This window comes from Onychomys torridus, chromosome 18 (assembly GCF_903995425.1).
Source record: "Onychomys torridus chromosome 18, mOncTor1.1, whole genome shotgun sequence".
Classification (NCBI taxonomy): domain Eukaryota; kingdom Metazoa; phylum Chordata; class Mammalia; order Rodentia; family Cricetidae; genus Onychomys; species Onychomys torridus.
In genome coordinates, this window is record NC_050460.1 from 29,015,909 (window position 1) to 29,035,544 (window position 19,636).

The following is a 19,636-nucleotide window of genomic DNA, read 5'->3' on the forward strand; positions in this document are numbered from 1 at the left end:
TGAGGTGCTCTTTTAATATATCTGCCTTTATTATGTTTCCATATGTTCTGTTTATCCAGCCGTTAATTACTTTTATGGCGTCCTTCAGTATAATGACTCAGAATCCCAAACCTTATTCTTCCTTAATATCTGGGTAAAATTTTCATCAGTGAGTTAAAAATAATTGATTTTTTTTTCTCATAGCATTCTCCAAGCCCGACACTATAAATATTAATATTGCCTGTTTTAAAAAAATGGTGTGTTACTTCGTTGTTACCTGGAAAGGAGTTGATAGCATCCACCCAAGATAGGTGTATCTTTTCTGTGTTGATACCCATTTGGCAAATAACTATTGTGTACATATTTCTGTCTAGGTACCCTTGCAGGCCCAGGGTATAGAACTGTTACACGCGAAACAGTAATTTCCGTTTCTGTGAATTATAGTACATCTTTTATAAGCCACAAGCAACTGGGGGGCTGTGTGTCGGATAGGGTGGACAGTAGGGAGAGAGTGCTAGGAAACTGTTGACAGCAGGTTGATGAGTGGTAGCAAACAGAGAGAAAACCACAGCCAGTGTGTGGGTCCAGATCCAGGGATGAGGGGCCGTGGGTGCGGGGGGGGGGGGGGGGGGGATCATTTCAGTCATGTCTGTCTTGACGATCTGTCCTGTGCCTTTGGTGTAGAGAACTTCTCCTCAGTCTCTGCTGTCATTAGAAGACTTGGTCTTTTCATGGTGACCCAAGGCTCCTCCATGTTCCATCACTGACTTTTATTGAATGATGAATTCCTCCACCTTGTCCTCAGGAACTGCTACTCTGTCTTCCGCACGTTCCATTCTGTGGCATCCCACTAAGGTTTCTTAATTTGCCTAACTGGTTTGTTTGTTTCTTCCTAGCATCATTTCAATTTGAGTTTTCTGCGGCAATTCTATGTCTCTGTGAGATTCTGTTATCGTATTTTGGAAATACTCTTTTTTTCATTCGGGTCTTTGTTTTTGTACTTTTGGGGTACATTCGTATCCTCTTTGAGTTGTTTGAACGTAGTTTAACCGTTCTTTCAAATTCTTTGATTGCGGGTTCTTCCAAGCGGTTTCCACTGGAAGCCGTTATGTACAGATTGGCAGTCTCGGGACTGGTTTTTCACATTGTCCTTGTTTCGGCACCAGAACTTGTGCACCTGAAGTTATCTGTCGAACTGAGTTTTTCTTTCGTGTTTTATAATCAAGATTCAAGTACTCCTTCTTTCAGTGGAGATGTTTACAATGTTCAGGAGAGGACTATGTCATAGCAGGCATGAGGTGTAATCTTCCTCTGGGCAACTGAGATTCAAGGCCAGAGGCTCTGACCCTACCCTTTCTCTTAGGGTCAGGTTCTAGGTCAGCTCTAGCCTCCTCTCTGCCACTGGCAACTGTGAAACACCCTGTGCCTATGGGTCCTACCATGTCACCTTGGGCATTCCCCTGCAGTAGTTGTGGAACCCCCGTGTGCCCTGTGTCCACATGCCTCTGCCTTCTCCACTCACTGCTCTTGTATTTGGGTCCTTTGGGTTGGCGTGTCCTTAGCCTCTTGACCTGCTTTGCTGTCTTATCAGTGAGTCTCCACTTGTAACTTGAGTCTCAAGCTTCAGTTGTCCCATGAGGATTCCTTGACTCGAAAGGGGCATCTTATCATTAGCTCCTTAGTATTTTTTATGTATTTTTTTCATAGAGTTAAATTGTGCTGATAGGAAATTCCATTATACTTATCTTGGTTTTGTAAGTGACCTTATGAAATGTACGTAAGATATATTGTTAGGTGCCACAAATTTGTATTTCATGCTCACAAAGTATTAGTAAACCATGTCTTGGTAACAGTGGTTCCCTTCACTTGAGTGACAGTTGCTAGCTTCTACTAAATAATGGGTCTTCATATATTTGGTGGTTGTTGGATAATATAATACAGTATGGTTCTCCCAACCTGCAGGTGTTCCAGAAAGAAGAAATTGAACCCTTGCAGGTGAAGCAGCAAGATGTGAACTGGTTAGGTCAAGGCCTCATTCAGAGTGCAGCTGCAAACACCTGCACTCAGGGTTTGGAGCATGACCTGGATGATGTCAACACACGGTGGAAAACTCTCAATAAGAAGGTGATTGCCCGGTCCTGTCAACCCCTTAGTAATCAGTGTCATCTTTGGGGACTAGTAGTCATATTTGTACTAGTAGCCGCACGTGCCCAAGCATGCTCTATTCATGTTGCCCTACACTGAATAGCAGTAGACAGGGACCATGAATGACAAAAGTTCATGGGTTGAGACGGGACTTTCCCTGCCATTATCTCAACTTCAACAGAGACCTGGCTGCAGACCCAGCAGGTGTCACTTTAGGCAGCCATGGTGGATGTCCCTGTGTTGAAAGAACATGCACGCCTCTCATGGCATGGTGGCTCCTTTGTCTCTTATGATATGGTGGCTCCTTTGTCTCCGTGGTAGCTCCTTTGCTGCCCATGCCATGGTAGTGCCTTTGCCTCCCATGCTGTGGTGGCTCCTTTGCTCCTGTGACTTGTAGGGATGCAGGCTCCCTATTGTGTTAACTTCTCTTGGAGTGGCGCATGTGAACATCCATTCACCCAGATGGACAATAACAACAGACTAAAGTGGGAATCCACTGAAGTCCACCTTTTTGAGACCAATGAGTTTGAGTTTTGTTTTGTTTTTTAAACTGGGTATAAGTGAGGGGTTACTTCCTAGAGCATGAGTGACATCCCTCCTGCCCAAATAGCTAAGTCACCACAAAGACCCACCCCATCATGGACGGCATTAACCTTTCACTTCTATATAGTTTAGCATAACCCAAGGTCACTTGCAGCTGGGGGATGGCATAATAGCAGGGATCCCAAGTAGGATCTCCAGACCTCCCTCGGAGTGTCAGTAGCTCCATTACCTTTATCATAGACCTGGCTGCCACTGTATTGTTTTGCTCTGCTTCTTACTGTGGCGACAGTGCAAAGTCCAAGAATGGCATCTTGTTGTGAACAGAGGGGAAAGCACCATAGGACACATGTGCACACACAATAAAGAAAAGGGCTGGGAGATAGTAGGTAAAGTGCCTGCCTGAGTTTGGAACCTCAGCACCCACCGAAAAGCAGGTGACATTGACCTGTAACCCCAGCCCTGGGGGATGGAGACAGGTGGAATCCTGACTGACTCCGTTTAAATGGCAAGCTGTTGGTTTGGTGAGACATTGTCTCACCAATTAAGGTAGAAAGCAATAGAAGACACACAAAGTCCCTCTCCGGCCTTGTACACACACACACACACACACACACACACACACACACACGCACGCACGCACGCACGCAGGCACGCACGCATGCACGCACACGCACATGTGGAGAGGGAGGGAAGGGGAATGTATGTGGTCAAGTTAGGAAATAATTGTGAGAAGTAGGGTCTAGTGTGCAGCTCCCTCCCTCCCTCCCTCCCTTCCTTCCTTCCTTTAATGAAGCAAGTAAACAAATTGAAACAACTGGAACTTTGCAGGTGGCTCAGAGGGCAGCCCAGCTGCAGGAGGCCCTGCTCCACTGTGGGAGGTTCCAGGATGCCCTGGAGTCCCTGCTCAGCTGGATGGCAGACACCGAGGAACTTGTGGCCAATCAGAAGCCTCCATCAGCTGAGTTCAAAGTGGTGAAGGCCCAGATACAAGAGCAAAAGGTAAATTAGTGATATTTTCATGTGACTTTGTATGAAATCATTAAAAATAAGTGTACCTCCTTGTTTATGCTAATCAGAGGTCATAGTAACTGTTTCTTGTTTCTTTGGATATTGTCAGCTACTCAGCCAGCACCTACTGGTTGCTGCCTACTCTGGCCAAGGCATTGTTCGAGCTGCAGGAAATGCAGCCCTGAATGAAAACGACAAGAGTCCCTGGTTGAACATAAAGTCTAAGGGGGGAAAAGGCTATGAAAAACCAATCACAAAGTCAGTATGTCACCTAGAAGGACTTCAAATCAGGGATGAGGAGGTGGGAATCTGGCAGTGACAGAGCCAAGGGTCAGGTCAGGAAGCCCTGGAGTAGAGGGATGCTGGAAGCCACAGCCAAGAAACCCTTCACTGGCCAGGTGGCATTTGGACAGAAATATCGTTGCTCTCTATTACATAAGATTTACCATCCGAGTTGTCCTTTTGTAGAATAAATACTAAGAGGTTAGCACTTAGGATGCTAACCCTCAGTTTGCACATGCTTGGGAATTGTGCTGCTGCATGTTCCGATGCTGATGGACAGTTCTGGGTTCGTCATGGTGCAGTGGTCAGACATGAAGCATTTAATGACGTTCCCAGTGATGTAGCAGCTGTGATTTGAAATGACACATGGGAAAAGGCAGAGCACGTGGTGTATTAGTAAGGTTTCTCCTGTATAACTTTTTAAATGGGGAGTAGATTATTTGAAGTTCAGTTAATGGTTACATATAAAAATTTTAATCAGAACTGTGTGTGAGTATGTGTGAGGTGTGCAAGTGAGTACATGAATGGAGGGGCTAACACAGGACATCAGGTGTCTCCCTTTCATCTTCCTCACCCTGTTTCCTCTACGCAGGGGCTCGCACTGAGCCAGAGTCTCGCACTTCAGCCTGCCTGGCTGGCTGGCATGGGGTTCTTTGTCTGTCTGTCCCCACCCACCCACTGGGGAATGTTAGGATGGCAGGCCTATGCAGTCCTGTCCTGCTTTTTATGTGTGTCCTGGGGATTCAAACTCAGGTCCTCATGCTTGCAGAACAAGCACGTGTACCTGCTGAACCATCTCCCTAACCCCTTTAACCAAGTTTTAATTGATCTTTCTAGCCCTGGTTTAATTTAGTTAGCAGGCATAAATAATAGTAATAATAATATAATGCATATTCTGTGTGTGTACGCGCGCGTGCGTGCGTGCGTGCGTGTGTGTGTGTGTGTGTGTGTGTGTCCACGAGTTACTTGGAATTGAACCTAGGACTTAAGCCATGCTAGGAAAGTGCCTTACCACTGGGCTAGTGTATATTTCAAAATAAGATTTTAAATATTCTCAACACATACACAAATTGTAAGCAGAGGAAGTACTAGCTTTGTTAATTAGTTTTATTAAATCATTCTACAATGTACACATATACTAAAACATCATATTGTAACCTGTATATACATACACTATTTGCTAGATTAAACTTTTTAAAAACCTTTACCTTGGCCCCAGATTTTTAACAATGTACTATTTCCTTTAATTCTACATTCTGTATCAGCTCTTTAAAAACTCTCTGAAATCTTTAGCCAATTAGAAAGTTACATGAGAAATAAAGCCAGGCCTTGTGGCGTAGGCCTGTAACCCCAGCTTCTTGGCAGGTAGAGGTAGGAGGGTCACATGTTCTCGGCCTGCAGGAGTACAGCCTAGTGAACCGCTCCATGAGACCCTGTCTGGAAATTAAACATGAACAAGCGGCCTGGGGATATGACGTAATCATAGTGCAGTTGCCTGGGATACGTGAGACGCTAGTTCAGGCTCCTTACCTGACAACAGAAAAGGAGGATTAAGGAAACTTACTGGAAACCCATTGTATCTGTCTGGCTTTTAATTATATAACTGCTGCTGGTAACTAATTTAAGTTATTCTCCCGGGTTAGTTAATGATGCTCAGTCAATAAAATCCATTAGTTGACTTTGTCTTTTTAATTGCCAAAGGTTTTGCTATTTCAGTCCACCCAAAGTAACCCACTTGAGCTAGCAAGTTGGCTTAGAGGATAAAGGGCTTGCCAATGAGCCAGACTACTGAAAGCCCTCAGAATGCACGTGGAGACAGCAGGGAATTGACTCCCCCAAGTTGGTTGTCCCCTTGCCTCTACATCGTGCACACACACACACACACCACGGTAAATGTAATTTTTTTTTTTTTTTAAAGTATCCAGTTAATTCTCCTGGCTACCTAAGCCTGGCACTTCATTATTGTTTATGCCATGTCCTGAACCGTGTCAAGAGCGTCTGAGATCCTTCCCCTTTGGAAGCATGCATTCCCCTTAATGCCCTGCTTGGTGGTCCCAATCTCGTAGTATTCTTCTAGCATGTTACTTCTGGGTAACTGTTGAATTTTTATTCCTTAACTGTCTCTCAGGATCAGAGTAAGGAAGCAGAGGCCCGTCTGCTGGAGCTCCTGCACCTCGGTGCTGGAGCACAGTGCTTATACTCACGGTTGCTCAGGGATGATTTGTTTTGATTAGTTAGGGCAAGGTGACCCAGAGTCTGGCCTTCAGTTAGATTTAAACTGAATTTCCTGTTAACAGCTAAGTCTTAAAATCTTAATCTTTTTGGCTGCTCTCAGATTCCCAGTATACCCCACACTCCCTTCTTTTGGGGTGTCTGAGAGCTCCTCATGTGGGGTTTGAAGTGCTGCTTCTGCCCCCATGGAAGGCCAGAAGCCTTCCCTGCAGCCTCGGACTTGTGGACTTGACCTGATGGTAACCTGCCTGCCTGTGATGCAGTGTTCCATGTTGGAAGGCATTTTGAAAACACTGGTGATTTATGGAACTCTTTTATTTTGGCAGAGTTGATAACTGTTGGATGCTTAGGGCATTCCTGTTTTTATGAAAGTAAGGAGGATGTTTTACTTTTCCCGTGCCTCAGTCTGCTTAGCCTGTGTGCTTAGCCTGTGAAGATTAGAGTGGCCTTATCTGTAAGAGCTGTCTGTTGTGACTGCCACACCTCAGTGCCTGGCATTGCAGCGGCTAATCATTCAACCAAATGCTTTTCTCTTTCCTCTTTTGAAGTTTTTTATGACATTTATTTATTTATATGGTCTGCATGTGCCACAGCGTGCATGTGGATGGAGGTCAGAGGACAACTTACAGGACTCGGTTCTCCCCTTCCACCATGTGGGTCCCAGGGATCGAACTCAGGTCACCAGCCGAACCATCTCACTGGCCCCAAGTGGATTATTTTTAAAACCTTAATTCTCATAATTTTTTTCATGTATATCCATACAAAATATATATTTCTTAGCAAAAGTGCATACGATATATAAGATATAAATACTTCTATTTATTTAAAGTTCTTTTAAATACTCTTAAAATACTGCATGTTTTTGTCTGAAGCTTCTGCAAAGACTGTTGGAAGACCGGAAGTCCACAGTGGAGGTGATCAAACGGGAAGGAGAGAAAATCGCTGCTTCGGCAGAACCTGCAGACAAAGTGAAGCTGTGCAGGCAGCTGAGCCTCCTGGACAGCCGGTGGGAGGCTCTGCTTAGCAGAGCGGAAGCAAGGTACCGCCCTGTTCCCTGGGAGGCTGCAGCGCTGCACACGCAGCAGTGGTTTCCTTCAAGCCCCTCGTCTCTGCGTGTGCACATCTAACAAGGGTTGTGGCGCATGTCTCCTCATTCTTCTGAAGTCATCCCTGCTCATTCCGGAAGCGTTTCCCTTGAGAGGAATGCATTCATTTGTGTATTACACAGTTGCTCCCTACCTACCATGAGTCAGGCACAGGCGCCCGTTGGGTTATGAGGGTGAGCTCCATCACCTCTGCCCCCAAAGAGTGCAGACCAGTAGACCCAAGGCTGTTGAAAAATGATGACAGGTGTGATGCTTTAAAGGGAAAATGCATGGCATGGTGGATGCAGGTAAGAGGAAAAAGTTTGGAGACAGGGAAGTGATGGCCTTGTTATAAGGGAGGAGGTAGTTAGAAAGGAAGCCCGGGGTGATGCTCTCCCTCCATGAAGACAGTAGAGCTAGAATGTGGCTCTCCTTGGCTCTTGCTCACAACTCTTATTACAGAATCACAACCAGTGCAGCTCCTCCTCTCTGCAATGGTGCTACTGTGCTTTAAACTGACGAGGAATAGCAACATGGAAAGAACAACCACCCAGAGTGAGCAATCGGGTTCACAGTCACATAACTGCATCAATTCCTACTTAAAAAAAAATTCCTACTTCTTCAGAGCTAGAATAAAGGGGCAAGATTTTTAAATGTTGTGTGCTGAGAGTTGATGGTACAATGACATTGAGCAGGTATGGTGGCACATACCTTTAACCCCAACACTCTGCAGGCAGAGGCAGGTGATTATCCGTGAGTTAGAGACCACCCGGATCTACATAACAGGCTGTCCGAGGTTATATAATGAGATCCTGTCTCAAAAAAAGGACATGGAAATTGTATTTTGTCCCCACTGCCAATTTCTGTAATTTCTCTCAGCTTCATAGGAAGTTCATTTCCCAGATAATATTATTCCTGAAAAAGTCAACATGTTAGGAAGATAGGACAGAAGCCAGATCTCAGCAGAGGACTCTGGCACCTTGGCCGATGGGGAAAAGAGCAGCAGGAACAGAATGGCTACATGGATGCTCCACTACAGCCGTGTGCTTCTGAAAGTACTTCACCTGGTGAATACATCCGAGGAACTCCCCTGTCTTTGACATTTGAGCCCACAAAGTATTAACTGTTGCTTTTGACAAACACACTTGATGTTGTGTTTTTCTAATAGCAGTCACAGTTCTTCAAGTTTTAAAATCCACTTCTGACCACCTTGCCATGGATTACTTCAGTGGCTGCCGCCTCTATTGAAAGTCCTATCCAGAGTGCTTTTAGCAAGACTGAGCACACAGTGTGTCTCCAGCAGTGCTTCTTGTCATTGTTATTGTTGCTGCCGCCTTTAAAAACTGTTACAATTGGCATGCCTATTCTCAGGGAAGGTGGCTTTCACCCTTTATCATGGTCAGGTACTTGATATCTTATTTAATCTTACTTATCTAGAGCTTTTTTTTTTTTTTCAAGACAAGATTTCTCCTTTCCTGGATCTCGCTCTGTAGACCTGGCTGGCCTCAAACTCACCAAGATCCACCTGCCTCTGCCTCCCGAGTGCTGGGATTAAAGGCGTGCGCCACCACCGCCCAGCTATTTAGAGCTCTTTTAACATGTCCTTTAAAAATCTGTGTTTTAAAGCTTAGTCTCAGTTGATTTCTTTAAAGCCACGTTTGGAATAGACTGGAGGGCCCATGACTGAAGACATTCCTTGACGATTTTACATGTTCTGCCTCCCTAACTGACCTCTGTCTCGGCAAATGTCCAGGAACCGCCAGTTGGAGGGTATCTCAGTGGTAGCTCAGGAGTTCCACGAGACCTTGGAACCGCTGAATGAGTGGCTCACGGCCATCGAAAAGAGACTGGCCAACTCTGAGCCCATCGGAACCCAGGCCCCAAAGCTGGAGGAGCAGATCGCACAGCACAAAGTAAGATGTGTCACATGTCAGTGAGGCTCAGCTTTCCATTTATTTCATGGTTTATATGTCATGTGTTTGTTATTTTAAGCATAATTGCAACACTAAATCCATTTTAAAATCATCCTTTTGGTTCTGTTTATGATTTCATTTGTCCATTCCTTTCTGTTCTGTTTTGTTTTCCCTTCTTGAACTTTGTTTAGGTTTTAGAAGATGACATCATCAGTCACAATAAACATTTACACCAGGCTATTAGCATTGGCCAGGCCTTAAAGATCTTGAGCTCCAGGGAGGATAAGGATATGGTGCAGAGTAAACTAGACTGCTCTCAAGTGTGGTACTTTGAGGTTCAGGAGAAAAGCCACAGCCGGTCTGAGCTCCTCCAGCAGGCCTTGTGTAACGCTAAGATTTTCGGGGAAGATGAAGTGGAGCTGATGAACTGGCTGAATGAGGTGCATGGCAAACTGAGCAGGCTCTCAGTCCAGGATCACAGCGCTGAGGCGCTATGGAAACAGCAGTCCGAGCTTCGGGTACCTTCATTTATTTCGTTTATCTTTTTTTTTTTTTTCAATTTCAGTTGTTGTATTCATTTTTATTAGTTGTGTGTTATTTTATGTCCATTATGATTCATTATTCTCACAATAGACTTGTTCTTACGTATGCAGGATGCTTTTAGTGACATGTTATTGAATTCCTCCATTTAGCCGACATTTTTCCCTGCATAGTCAGTGTGATTGCTGTCGTATTCAAGGGCCCATGATGAACCAGTACCTCAGTACCCCACAGAGGCAATTTTTATAAGGCCCTCGGTGTCTTCTAAAAGGGGAGTGCTGCAGATCATAGTAGTTGAGCCAGGGGTGTGGAACACAGGTGGGTGGAGAGGGGGATGGTAAACAGATATTTAAAAGTGGCCGGTGTTGCTGGGCGGTGGTGGCGCACGCCTTTAATCCCAGCACTCGAGAGGCAAAGCCAGGCGGATCTCCGTGAGTTCGAGGCCAGCCTAGGCTGTCAAGTGAGTTCCAGGAAAAGCACCAAAACTACATGGAGAAACCCTGTCTCGAAACCCCCCCCCACCCCAAAAAAAAGTGTCCAGTGTCTCTGTAGATCTGTCCGTAGAGCCCAGTGAAAGTTCTCTGAGGCTAATGAGTGCAGTTGCTGATTTAAATTTGGTTTTCCCCTGCTTCCGTGTAAGTGGTCCCTGTGTTCTTAGGCTCTACAAGACGACATCCTCCTCAGGAGACAGAATGTTGACCAGGCACTGCTAAATGGTTTAGAGCTGCTCAAACAAACCACAGGTGAGATGCCCCTGGCTCGGGTTGTCCACAGACGGCATCCTACAGTGCTTCTGGGGTATTTGAAGGACGGGGGTGGGGGAAAAGACAAAACATCTTCTACTTTTTGAGGCAGCTCTAAGACTTCATCCTGCAGAATGTTTTCAAGGTCAGTCGAGACTTTAAATGTGATCTCACTTCTTTCTCATGACCTCACTTGTGTTCTTGGTGGACGCCGTGTGTATTACTCATAGCATAAAGTACTTGGCATAGAAGCTGGTCAGAGAAGCCTGCACTCCAGCCATATTAATCCTCCACTGTTGGAAGACTGCTGAAGACATGAGCTTGGACAGTTTGTTTTGTTTTAGGGTAGATTGCATTGCAGCGATGCTTGTTCGGGTAGTCCACAGGTTTAATTTCTCCAAGCTTGAGCCACCAAGAAAACAGATGCATGGCTTAATAGCTCCGTGAGAGGATTTTGAGCAACCCAGAGAAACTAATAAGTTAGCTTAGCAATTCTCTTGGCTGTAGGGAAGTCCTTATCTAGTTCAGCAACGTGTGTGTGCGTGGGCAAGTATCATTCATTGTGGCTAAGGACATGTATCTAGAACTTTGAATTGGAAGTCTGAAGCTTAGGGCGTAATTTATGTCTGTCTGAAAAGGAAGCTGAGGCAGATAAGACCCCCGGGAGTATGAAAGTGAGTAATGATGAGCAAGTACAGGAAGGTTAAATATCCTGCCTGATGTAACCCCACTCCCAGGCCATGCTCTCAGTGACCTGAGTGCAGGCCAGTTCAGCCCTCACTCTTTGAAGACAGAAAGCTTTGTCAGGTAAATAAAACACTGCACATAACCAAAGTTTCTGTAGCCATTTACACTTCTGTTTTTAGTGATAATACCACAGCTAGACATCCTGAGGTAGAAGTAAGGACATCCTTTGGGTTAGATCACCTTTAGAAAAATGTCTGCTCTTTCCCCCAAAGCATATCATCAGTAGTGCCCGAAGTAACCCTCTGCCCTCACCTCATATCCTTCTATCTGTAAGAAATCCTATGTCTTTTGAAATTTTAGGTGATGAAGTTTTAATAATTCAGGATAAGTTGGAAGCCATTAAAGCAAGGTACAAAGACATCACCAAACTGAGTGCTGATGTAGCCAAGACTCTGGAACACGCTCTGCAGCTCTCCAGACGGCTGCAGTCCATGCACCAGGAGCTGTGCAGCTGGCTGGACAAGGTGGAGGTGGAGTTGCTCTCCTACGAGACGCAGGCCCTGAAAAGAGAAGCCTCAAGCCAAGTCCAAGAGAGACAGAAAGTACGCCTCTGTGCATCTCAAATGCATTGGCTACCCGTGAGGGGAGGATGTGTGAGGATTCCAGCTACAGTTGTCTTGGTGGGTGGGCCCTGGTGGAAACAGGCAGTAAGGTGGCCATTCAGGTGGAGTGTGGAGTTTACTGTCAGACTCAAGAGACTGGAAATATAGTTTCCTGCCCAAGATGGAATGGTGAAGAAGGAAAAACAGAAAAAGACGATGACCCTTGTTTCAGAGATTTGTAATTTGGTTGGGAAAGCATTTATATCAGAGATGGGTAGCCCGGGTGGGTTTTCTGGCACCATCACAAAAATGCACGGCTTCTCCAGGCATTCTTCTCAGATCCACAGGGGAGGAAGGGACTTGGTAAGGCTGCAGTGGTGGACACCAGCCCGCATCCTCACTGTGAGCAACAGCTTTCTTGTTTTGTTTTTGTTACCTGATCACTTACATGATAACTTGTTTGGGTTTGTTTTTCCAAACTGTAAATATTTATTTTCCATTTCAAAGATGCAATCTTGCCATGTTGACAATTGAGCTGTTCTCTAAACTTTTCTGGAAACACTTTCGTTTTTGCAAAATAGCTATAAATCATGGAGGTTTATTTAGCTCAGATGGAACTAGCCAGGCCAAGTACAGCTTTGTCGGCCAGCAGAGGACCCCCAAGAACAGAGGAGAGCCTGCCCAAACATTTACCCGTATGTGCGTATGTTTTCAAGGAACTGAAAAAAGAAGTTAAGAGCAACAAAGCCTTACTGGATTCTCTCAATGAAGTGAGCGGTGCTTTGTTGGAACTGGTACCCTGGAGGGCAAGAGAAGGACTCGAGAAAATGGTAGCTGAGGACAGTGAGCGCTACCGATTGGTGAGCGACACCATCACACAGAAAGTGGAAGAGATGGATGCTGCCATTCTGCGGTCTCAGCAGGTAGGACCCCAGTTGTTTTCTGGGCAACAGATGTGCTCCAGCTGCCCAGGGTCTTTACCTAAACAGACATGTCCAGTGCCGCATTTCCATTCTGATCGCTGTGCTTCAAAAATGAACTCAGGGATTTTAATCGAATTTGGCTGGGCTACGACTGAGCACCAGGGCACTGCTGATCTGCATATTGCTGATAGCCATCTGCCCCCCATTACGTCACAGACAGCACTCAGCCACAGACAGGAAAGCCCTGCTCTCCAAACCGAATGCTTTGTGTCTATATGTGTGCATGTGGCTCATACTAGCGTTGTGCCTAGACTTAGCCTGATGTATCTGTGAGTAAATAGTTTGAATTAGTGTGTAGGTCTGCATTAACTGTTCGCTGGCATGCTTGCTACAGCAAGAAAAAGCCTTTGTTTTTTGAAAGGAAAGAGTTTTCTTGGTGACGTAGAATTTTCTTCCAAAGATGACTAAAAGGGGAAAAAATGCTAATTTCTGACCTGCCTGTGGCTTACACAGTTTCTACTCCAAAGTTTTAGAGAATTCTGCTGCTAGCCACAGCCCTGTGGGAAATGGTGGGCAGCGAAGTGGGCTTAGAAGTTTATTGTGCATAGTTAAGCCTCTATTGAAATCTTTGTGGCTATTTGCATTAAGTCATCGGGTTTGGATTGCAAACTTTGTATGGGGCTATATGATTTTGTAGGATACCTCAAGCGGGAGATAGGTGACCGACCTCTTCAGTCACGCCAGACAGAAGCAGGAAGCACAGACAGACTGTGGGAGAGAGTCTCCAAAGCTGGTTCTCTAGCATTGTGTAGCTGTAACTTGCAGGTTCTAAAGCTCTGTGCTCTGCCCTTACTTTAATAGTCGAGGATCACAAAGGCTGATGGCAGACTCTGTAGCAAAGCCCTGCCTGGGAAGTTTCTGTGAGGGGCATTCATGCCTGAGGAATGTGTTTGCCGGCCTAGTTTACAGTTTTCAGGGATTTGTATGCCTCATTGTTGAAGGAAAGTGGGCATATTTATTTGTGAAGTTTATTCAGCTATTTTAAAATACTGAAAGTTTTTTCATTAGAATTTATCTGAACATCTCCAGGCCGGCACCAAAGCCTTTTCTGAGTAACAAGACAAATATTCTATCCTTTGGGCGCGCTGTTTTCTTGAGCAGTTGACTCTGTTCAGTTAGTTGAGTGATATGAAGCAGATACGGGCTGAGTTACAAGTTGAGTTCATATTAGTTAGCATGCATTGAAGCTTAATCAGGTTAATGTCGTTGTTCTCAAACCTAAACTACTAAAGTACCCATCCTTAAAAAAAACAATATTGGCCAGGCATGGTGGCCTACACCCTTAATCCCAGCACTCCGGAGGCAGGGGCAGATGGATCTTCCTAGTTTTTATATGGATTTAAACTTTGATTTCATTTGCCTGTACCCGTTTTCCGTGTGGCAGAAGCAACCAGGAGTGTGGCCAGGGCAGGTGAAAGCTCAGGTCCCCTCAGGATCTAGGGCACATGTCTCATTTTTGTCGTTTGGGACTGGTCATTCCCCTCTCTGCACCGGGAGGGAGGCCATGATGGTCTAACACTGAGTGATGAGGAGAACTGTCTCTTGGTCACTTACACTGCCCCCGGAGCGGAGCAAAGGAGAGTGCCTCATCGCTACCTGACAGAGTGACTCCAGACTGCACAGTACCAGCCTCCATTTACACTGCAGGAGGGAACTTAGTTTTGAGTCAATGGGGATAAACCTTGGGCTCCTGCTTAACCTCATCCTGAAGGGGATATGAGGACAGTGTCGCAGACTCAAGGGCGAAATCCTTGGCTTCTCATGGCATGAGTGACTGGGGCTGCCGTTTCACTCCGTGGCATTCCATTGACTTGGAGGGAGTCTTGTCTGTTTCCTGCCTTGCTAGGCTGCCCTCCCCTTCCCGTGTCCTCTGGCTAGGGAGAACTGGTCTCTCCTGGGGCTGCGTCTGTGTCCACTGGTGTGTATGGGCTGCTTGGTCTGTGCTTCATCTTGGGTAGGTGAGGCGCAAAGAAATACCTCCCTTGGGGTGTTGATCCCCGGGACCCAAGGTCCAAGGGGCTCTGCCTCCCTCCTCATGCTGTGGGAGCCCTCTGAATGTCATGCCAGCCTTCTGCTTGCCTTGGGATGAGCAAAGTTGATCTGGTGCTTACATTGTGACAATGTAGACTCTTTAAAGTAGGATTATCTTCTGACTTACTTTTCGGCCCACCCTTCTCTTTTCTTCCCGAATTATCCTCTTCTGCTCCCACTTTGGGAAGTGGGACGTGCAGGCAGGGCTGGATTCGACCAGCTGAGGAGGTGTCCACCCCTCCATTCCTCCAGCTGAGGAAGGAAGTGTCCATCCCCTCCATTCCTCCAGCTGAGGAGGTGTCCACCCCTCCATTCCTCCAGCCGAGGAAGGAAGTGTCCACCCCTCCATTCCTCCAGCCGAGGAAGGAAGTGTCCACCCCTCCATTCCTCCAGCCGAGGAAGGAGGTGTCCACCCCTCCATTCCTCCAGCCGAGGAAGGAAGTGTCCACCCCTCCATTCCTCCAGCCGAGGAAGGAAGTGTCCACCCCTCCATTCCTCCAGCCGAGGAAGGAGGTGTCCACCCCTCCATTCCTCCAGCTGAGGAGGTGTCCATCCCGTCCATTCCTCCAGCTGAGGAAGGAAGTGTCCATCCCGTCCATTCCTCCAGCTGAGGAAGGAAGTGTCCATCCCGTCCATTCCTCCAGCTGAGGAAGGAGGTGTCCATCCCGTCCATTCCTCCAGCTGAGGAAGGAAGTGTCCATCCCGTCCATTCCTCCAGCCGAGGAAGGAGGTGTCCATCCCGTCCATTCCTCCAGCTGAGGAAGGAGGTGTCCATCCCGTCCATTCCTCCAGCCGAGGAAGGAAGTGTCCATCCCCTCCATTCCTCCAGCTGAGGAAGTGTCCACCCCTCCATTCCTCCAGCTGAGGAAGGAAGTGTCCATCCCGTCCATTCCTCCAGCTGAGGAGGTGTCCATCCCGTCCATTCCTCCAGCTGAGGAGGTGTCCATCCCGTCCATTCCTCCAGCTGAGGAGGTGTCCATCCCGTCCATTCCTCCAGCTGAGGAAGGAAGTGTGCCATCCCGTCCATTTCCCCCAGCCGGGAAGGAAGGGGGGAAGTTCCATCCCGTCCATTCCTCCAGCCGAGGAAGGAAGTGTCCATCCCCTCCATTCCTCCAGCTGAGGAAGGAAGTGTCCACCCCTCCCATTCCTCCAGCTGAGGAGGTGTCCATCCCATCCATTCCTCCAGCTGAGGAGGTGTCCATCCCGTCCATTCCTCCAGCTGAGGAAGGAAGTGTCCACCCCTCCATTCCTCCAGCTGAGGAAGGAAGTGTCCACCCCTCCATTCCTCCAGCTGAGGAAGGAAGTGTCCACCCCTCCATTCCTCCAGCTGAGGAAGGAAGTGTCCACCCCCTCCATTCCTCCAGCTGAGGAAGGAAGTGTCCATCCCCCTCCATTCCTCCAGCTGAGGAGGGAGGTGTCCATCCCGTCCATTCCTCCAGCTGAGGAAGGAAGTGTCCATCCCGTCCATTCCTCCAGCTGAGGAAGGAAGTGTCCATCCCCTCCATTCCTCCAGCTGAGGAGGGAGGTGTCCATCCCGTCCATTCCTCCAGCCGAGGAAGGAAGTGTCCACCCCTCCATTCCTCCAGCTGAAGCTCTCATGCTTCTCTTCTCTCTGGGGTGACGGTATCACCCACCCGCTTTCGATCCCTGCTTAGTTCAGAACAGCACTGAGAGTTGATCTGATGTGGACACTGAGGACAGTCGTGCTCTTGGACAACACAAAGGGATAAAAACGAAATGTGGGGAATATTCCTAATAAACGAGAATAGCCAAATATGGAAGTGTCCATATGGTATTTTACAAGTCCGACTTTCCCAGTCACTAAATAACCAACAATATGAACTCTGGATTTTAATTTTCTTTGGTTTATTTTTCTGTGCTTTAAATTTTTCTGCCATACCTATGAGTTAATGTTACCATGAGGAGAATAAACTGGAACATTTAGGAATGATCTTGTACATATTTAAAGTCCAGTATTAAATGAGACGTTTACATGAATTGTTTGAGTGTATTCTTCATACACATATACAGATATTTGCACATGCATTTATATATATGTATATAAATGTGCATATATATGCATATATATATATGCACATATAATAAAGAAATGGGAATTTTTCATTCTTTTATCAGGAGCCAGGGACTTGGATGGCTGCCCATCTGAGAACTGAAGTCACAGGAAAAAAAATTATTTAAAACAGTGTCTTATTGTCAGCTTTTAAAGCAGTTATGTTTGGATACTGAGACAGCTGAACAGAAGGCCACAGAGCCAGCTATCCTTGCGTCCATGCTGTGTCTGTTACCACACAGCGGGGCATAAGGGCTCGTGGACAGAGTTCTTCTCTCTATCACCCAGTTACTCACAACTTATTTTACCAGGCTATGAAAAGAGAAACTGAGAGTCTCCAATTAGGAAAGGGAGTATTTAGAAGCAACGTAAATAGGTAATTCTTCTGGCACCAGCCACAGGAACTTGCTGACCTAATTATTATCTTTTGTTTAGTTTGAGCAAGCAGCAGAGGCTGAGTTATCCTGGATTACTGAAATAGAGAAGAAGTTAATGTCTTTGGGTGACATCAGGCTTGAGCAAGACCAGACCTCTGCTCAGCTACAGGTTCAAAAGGTGAGAAAATACATTTTCAGTTGCTGTCCAAGTTATGCATGGTGAGGCTCCAAGTCTAGAAAATACCTTCACATGGTTTTGCTTCCCCTAAGACCCTGTCAGGGTGACTTGATATTTTCAACTTTGTATTTTGTCTTTGTTTGGTAAATCACAGGCATTCACCATGGATATTTTGAGACACAAGGATATTGTTGATGAACTTGTGAGATCTGGACATAAAATCATGACCACATCCAGTGAAGAGGAAAAGCGGACAATGAAGGTACCACCTTGTCCGTATGCTAGGCAGTGAGCCTCCATGAATAGCATCTCTGAGCACCGAATTCCAGAAGGGCGCCTTCTCTGTATCTGCAGCTGCTGTTTAAGAGACAGAATCCTTGCATTTAAATCAGGACAGTCTATGTTAATGCATCTGAGCTGTTAAAGTTTCCTTGATTAACTGACACAGACACGCACTGAACGTTCAATCAATCTAATCAATATTAGCTGTATTACTGTTACGATGCTTAGGGGATATGTCAGCCGTGGGCCATACACTCAGGGAACATTTGCAACTTTTAAGCTGAAATAAAATCAAAACACATAGATCTTCACTCTGTCTAAAGTTACTCTAAGCCAATAGGAACTGTGAGCTAGCTAATGGCTAAGGAAGCAATGGGTATATGTGGTTTTAATAGTTCTTCAGATTGGTAGAAAACCATCCACAGGTAGGAATTGTTAGCTCAACCTTAATGCACATCTGAGTACCTCAAAGAAATGACTGAGTGTTAATACATCCAGGTAAGTGTGTGACCCCAAGTAACGATATGCAGACATCATGCCTTAAATTACATTGTAGGTAAAATACCGCAGATAAAATTACAGATTGTATGGTATAATGATATTTTCTCTCTTTCATTTCTACAAGGGCAGGTTATTAGGCTATAACTAAGTATTGTTTTTCAAAAATTCAGAAATAGAAAATACAGATCACCGTGAAATAATTTCCGTTCTGACTTACAGTTTATCAGGTGTTATTCTCATCCTATTTTATTGTGAGTTTACATTGCACTCTCAGATCACTACACCTCACAACACTAGTGTATAGCACAGTGACCTACCTTGATTCCCATGCATGTGATTGATTTGATTTTTAATTGACTTTTGTCCTTATGATTTCATTTGTAAAAGATAATCTTCCTTCCCCCCCCCCCCCAGGTAATAATAATGTCAATGCTGGTAGACTTGTATGAAACTTACTTTCTAACCCTGAGAACAGTGTAAGAATACTGGAGAATTCTGCTGCTTGTATCTGCAGAATTCAGTGATACTTGTGTAACAATTCGAGTGCCCTCTTTAATTTAACCTGGACGTGTGCACAGAAACCGTTAATGTGAACAGGTTCCTTTTGTTTATCTCGTATACATCTGATGGGTCCCTACCCTGTGCCACGCGTTCAGAACTAGTCAAAGCATCCTGAACTACAACGTCCAGCCCGACAAACACGCTTCCTCATCTCATTTTCTAGAAAAAGCTGGATAAGATACTGAAGAACTATGATGCCATCTGCCAGATAAACTCAGAGAGGCACCTGCAGCTGGAGCGGGCTCAGTCCCTCGTTAGCCAGTTCTGGGAGACATACGAGGAACTCTGGCCGTGGCTGACAGAAACACAAAGAATCATCGCCCAGCTGCCTGCCCCAGCCCTGGAATATGAAACTCTGAGACGGCAGCAGGAAGAGCACCGGGTGAGAGCTGGAGAGAGAGCCATTAACCAGGGTGGTGGTGTTGATGGTGTGTGTAAAGAGCCGTTAGACACATGCAGAATCGGGGTGTTTTAATAATAACAACAATAACAATAATAATAATAATAATAATAATAATAATAATAATAATAATGTCTGCACCCCCTCACAGCTGGCGAGCTGCCACACACTGCATCCATCACGACTTTCGTATGGTAACATGCACCACAGCCTGCCTGGGTGGAAAATCATACCATTTGAACATGTTAGCTACACAAGCTTTTGAGGTGCTTTCAGTTACGTGTGTTGAATGGTGTTCCGTGTGCGGGTGTTGGAAATGTTCTGTGCTTTATGTGTAGTGACCAGAGCCATTAAGATATTAAGAAGTAGAGTAGAGGTGTACAGAAGAACCATCAGACATACACAGCCATTGAGTTTGGAGGAGATGTACAAGGGCATGCATCTGTCAAAACAGCAGTGTCACGGAAGCTGTGAGAAGGAGACCGGCTGAGGT

General features: G+C 45.9%; 1 protein-coding gene across 15 annotated transcripts in view; it reads left to right on the forward strand.

Moving 5' to 3' along the window:
• Dst (dystonin) overlaps positions 1–19,636 on the forward strand; it is a 419,328-nt gene that overhangs the window by 345,682 nt on the left and 54,010 nt on the right. For 9 of the 15 annotated variants that reach the window (XM_036168011.1, XM_036168013.1, XM_036168012.1 and 6 more), the window contains 11 exons: positions 1,942–2,103; positions 3,496–3,666; positions 7,062–7,228; positions 9,028–9,187; positions 9,379–9,705; positions 10,386–10,470; positions 11,518–11,759; positions 12,476–12,682; positions 17,280–17,399; positions 17,554–17,661; positions 18,907–19,125. In XM_036168011.1, coding sequence (XP_036023904.1) covers positions 1,942–2,103; positions 3,496–3,666; positions 7,062–7,228; positions 9,028–9,187; positions 9,379–9,705; positions 10,386–10,470; positions 11,518–11,759; positions 12,476–12,682; positions 17,280–17,399; positions 17,554–17,661; positions 18,907–19,125 — 1,968 coding nt within the window. The remainder of the gene's footprint in view (positions 1–1,941; positions 2,104–3,495; positions 3,667–7,061; positions 7,229–9,027; positions 9,188–9,378; positions 9,706–10,385; positions 10,471–11,517; positions 11,760–12,475; positions 12,683–17,279; positions 17,400–17,553; positions 17,662–18,906; positions 19,126–19,636) is intronic. The other 6 variants (XM_036168015.1, XM_036168017.1, XM_036168027.1 and 3 more) reach the window with 1 other exon arrangement.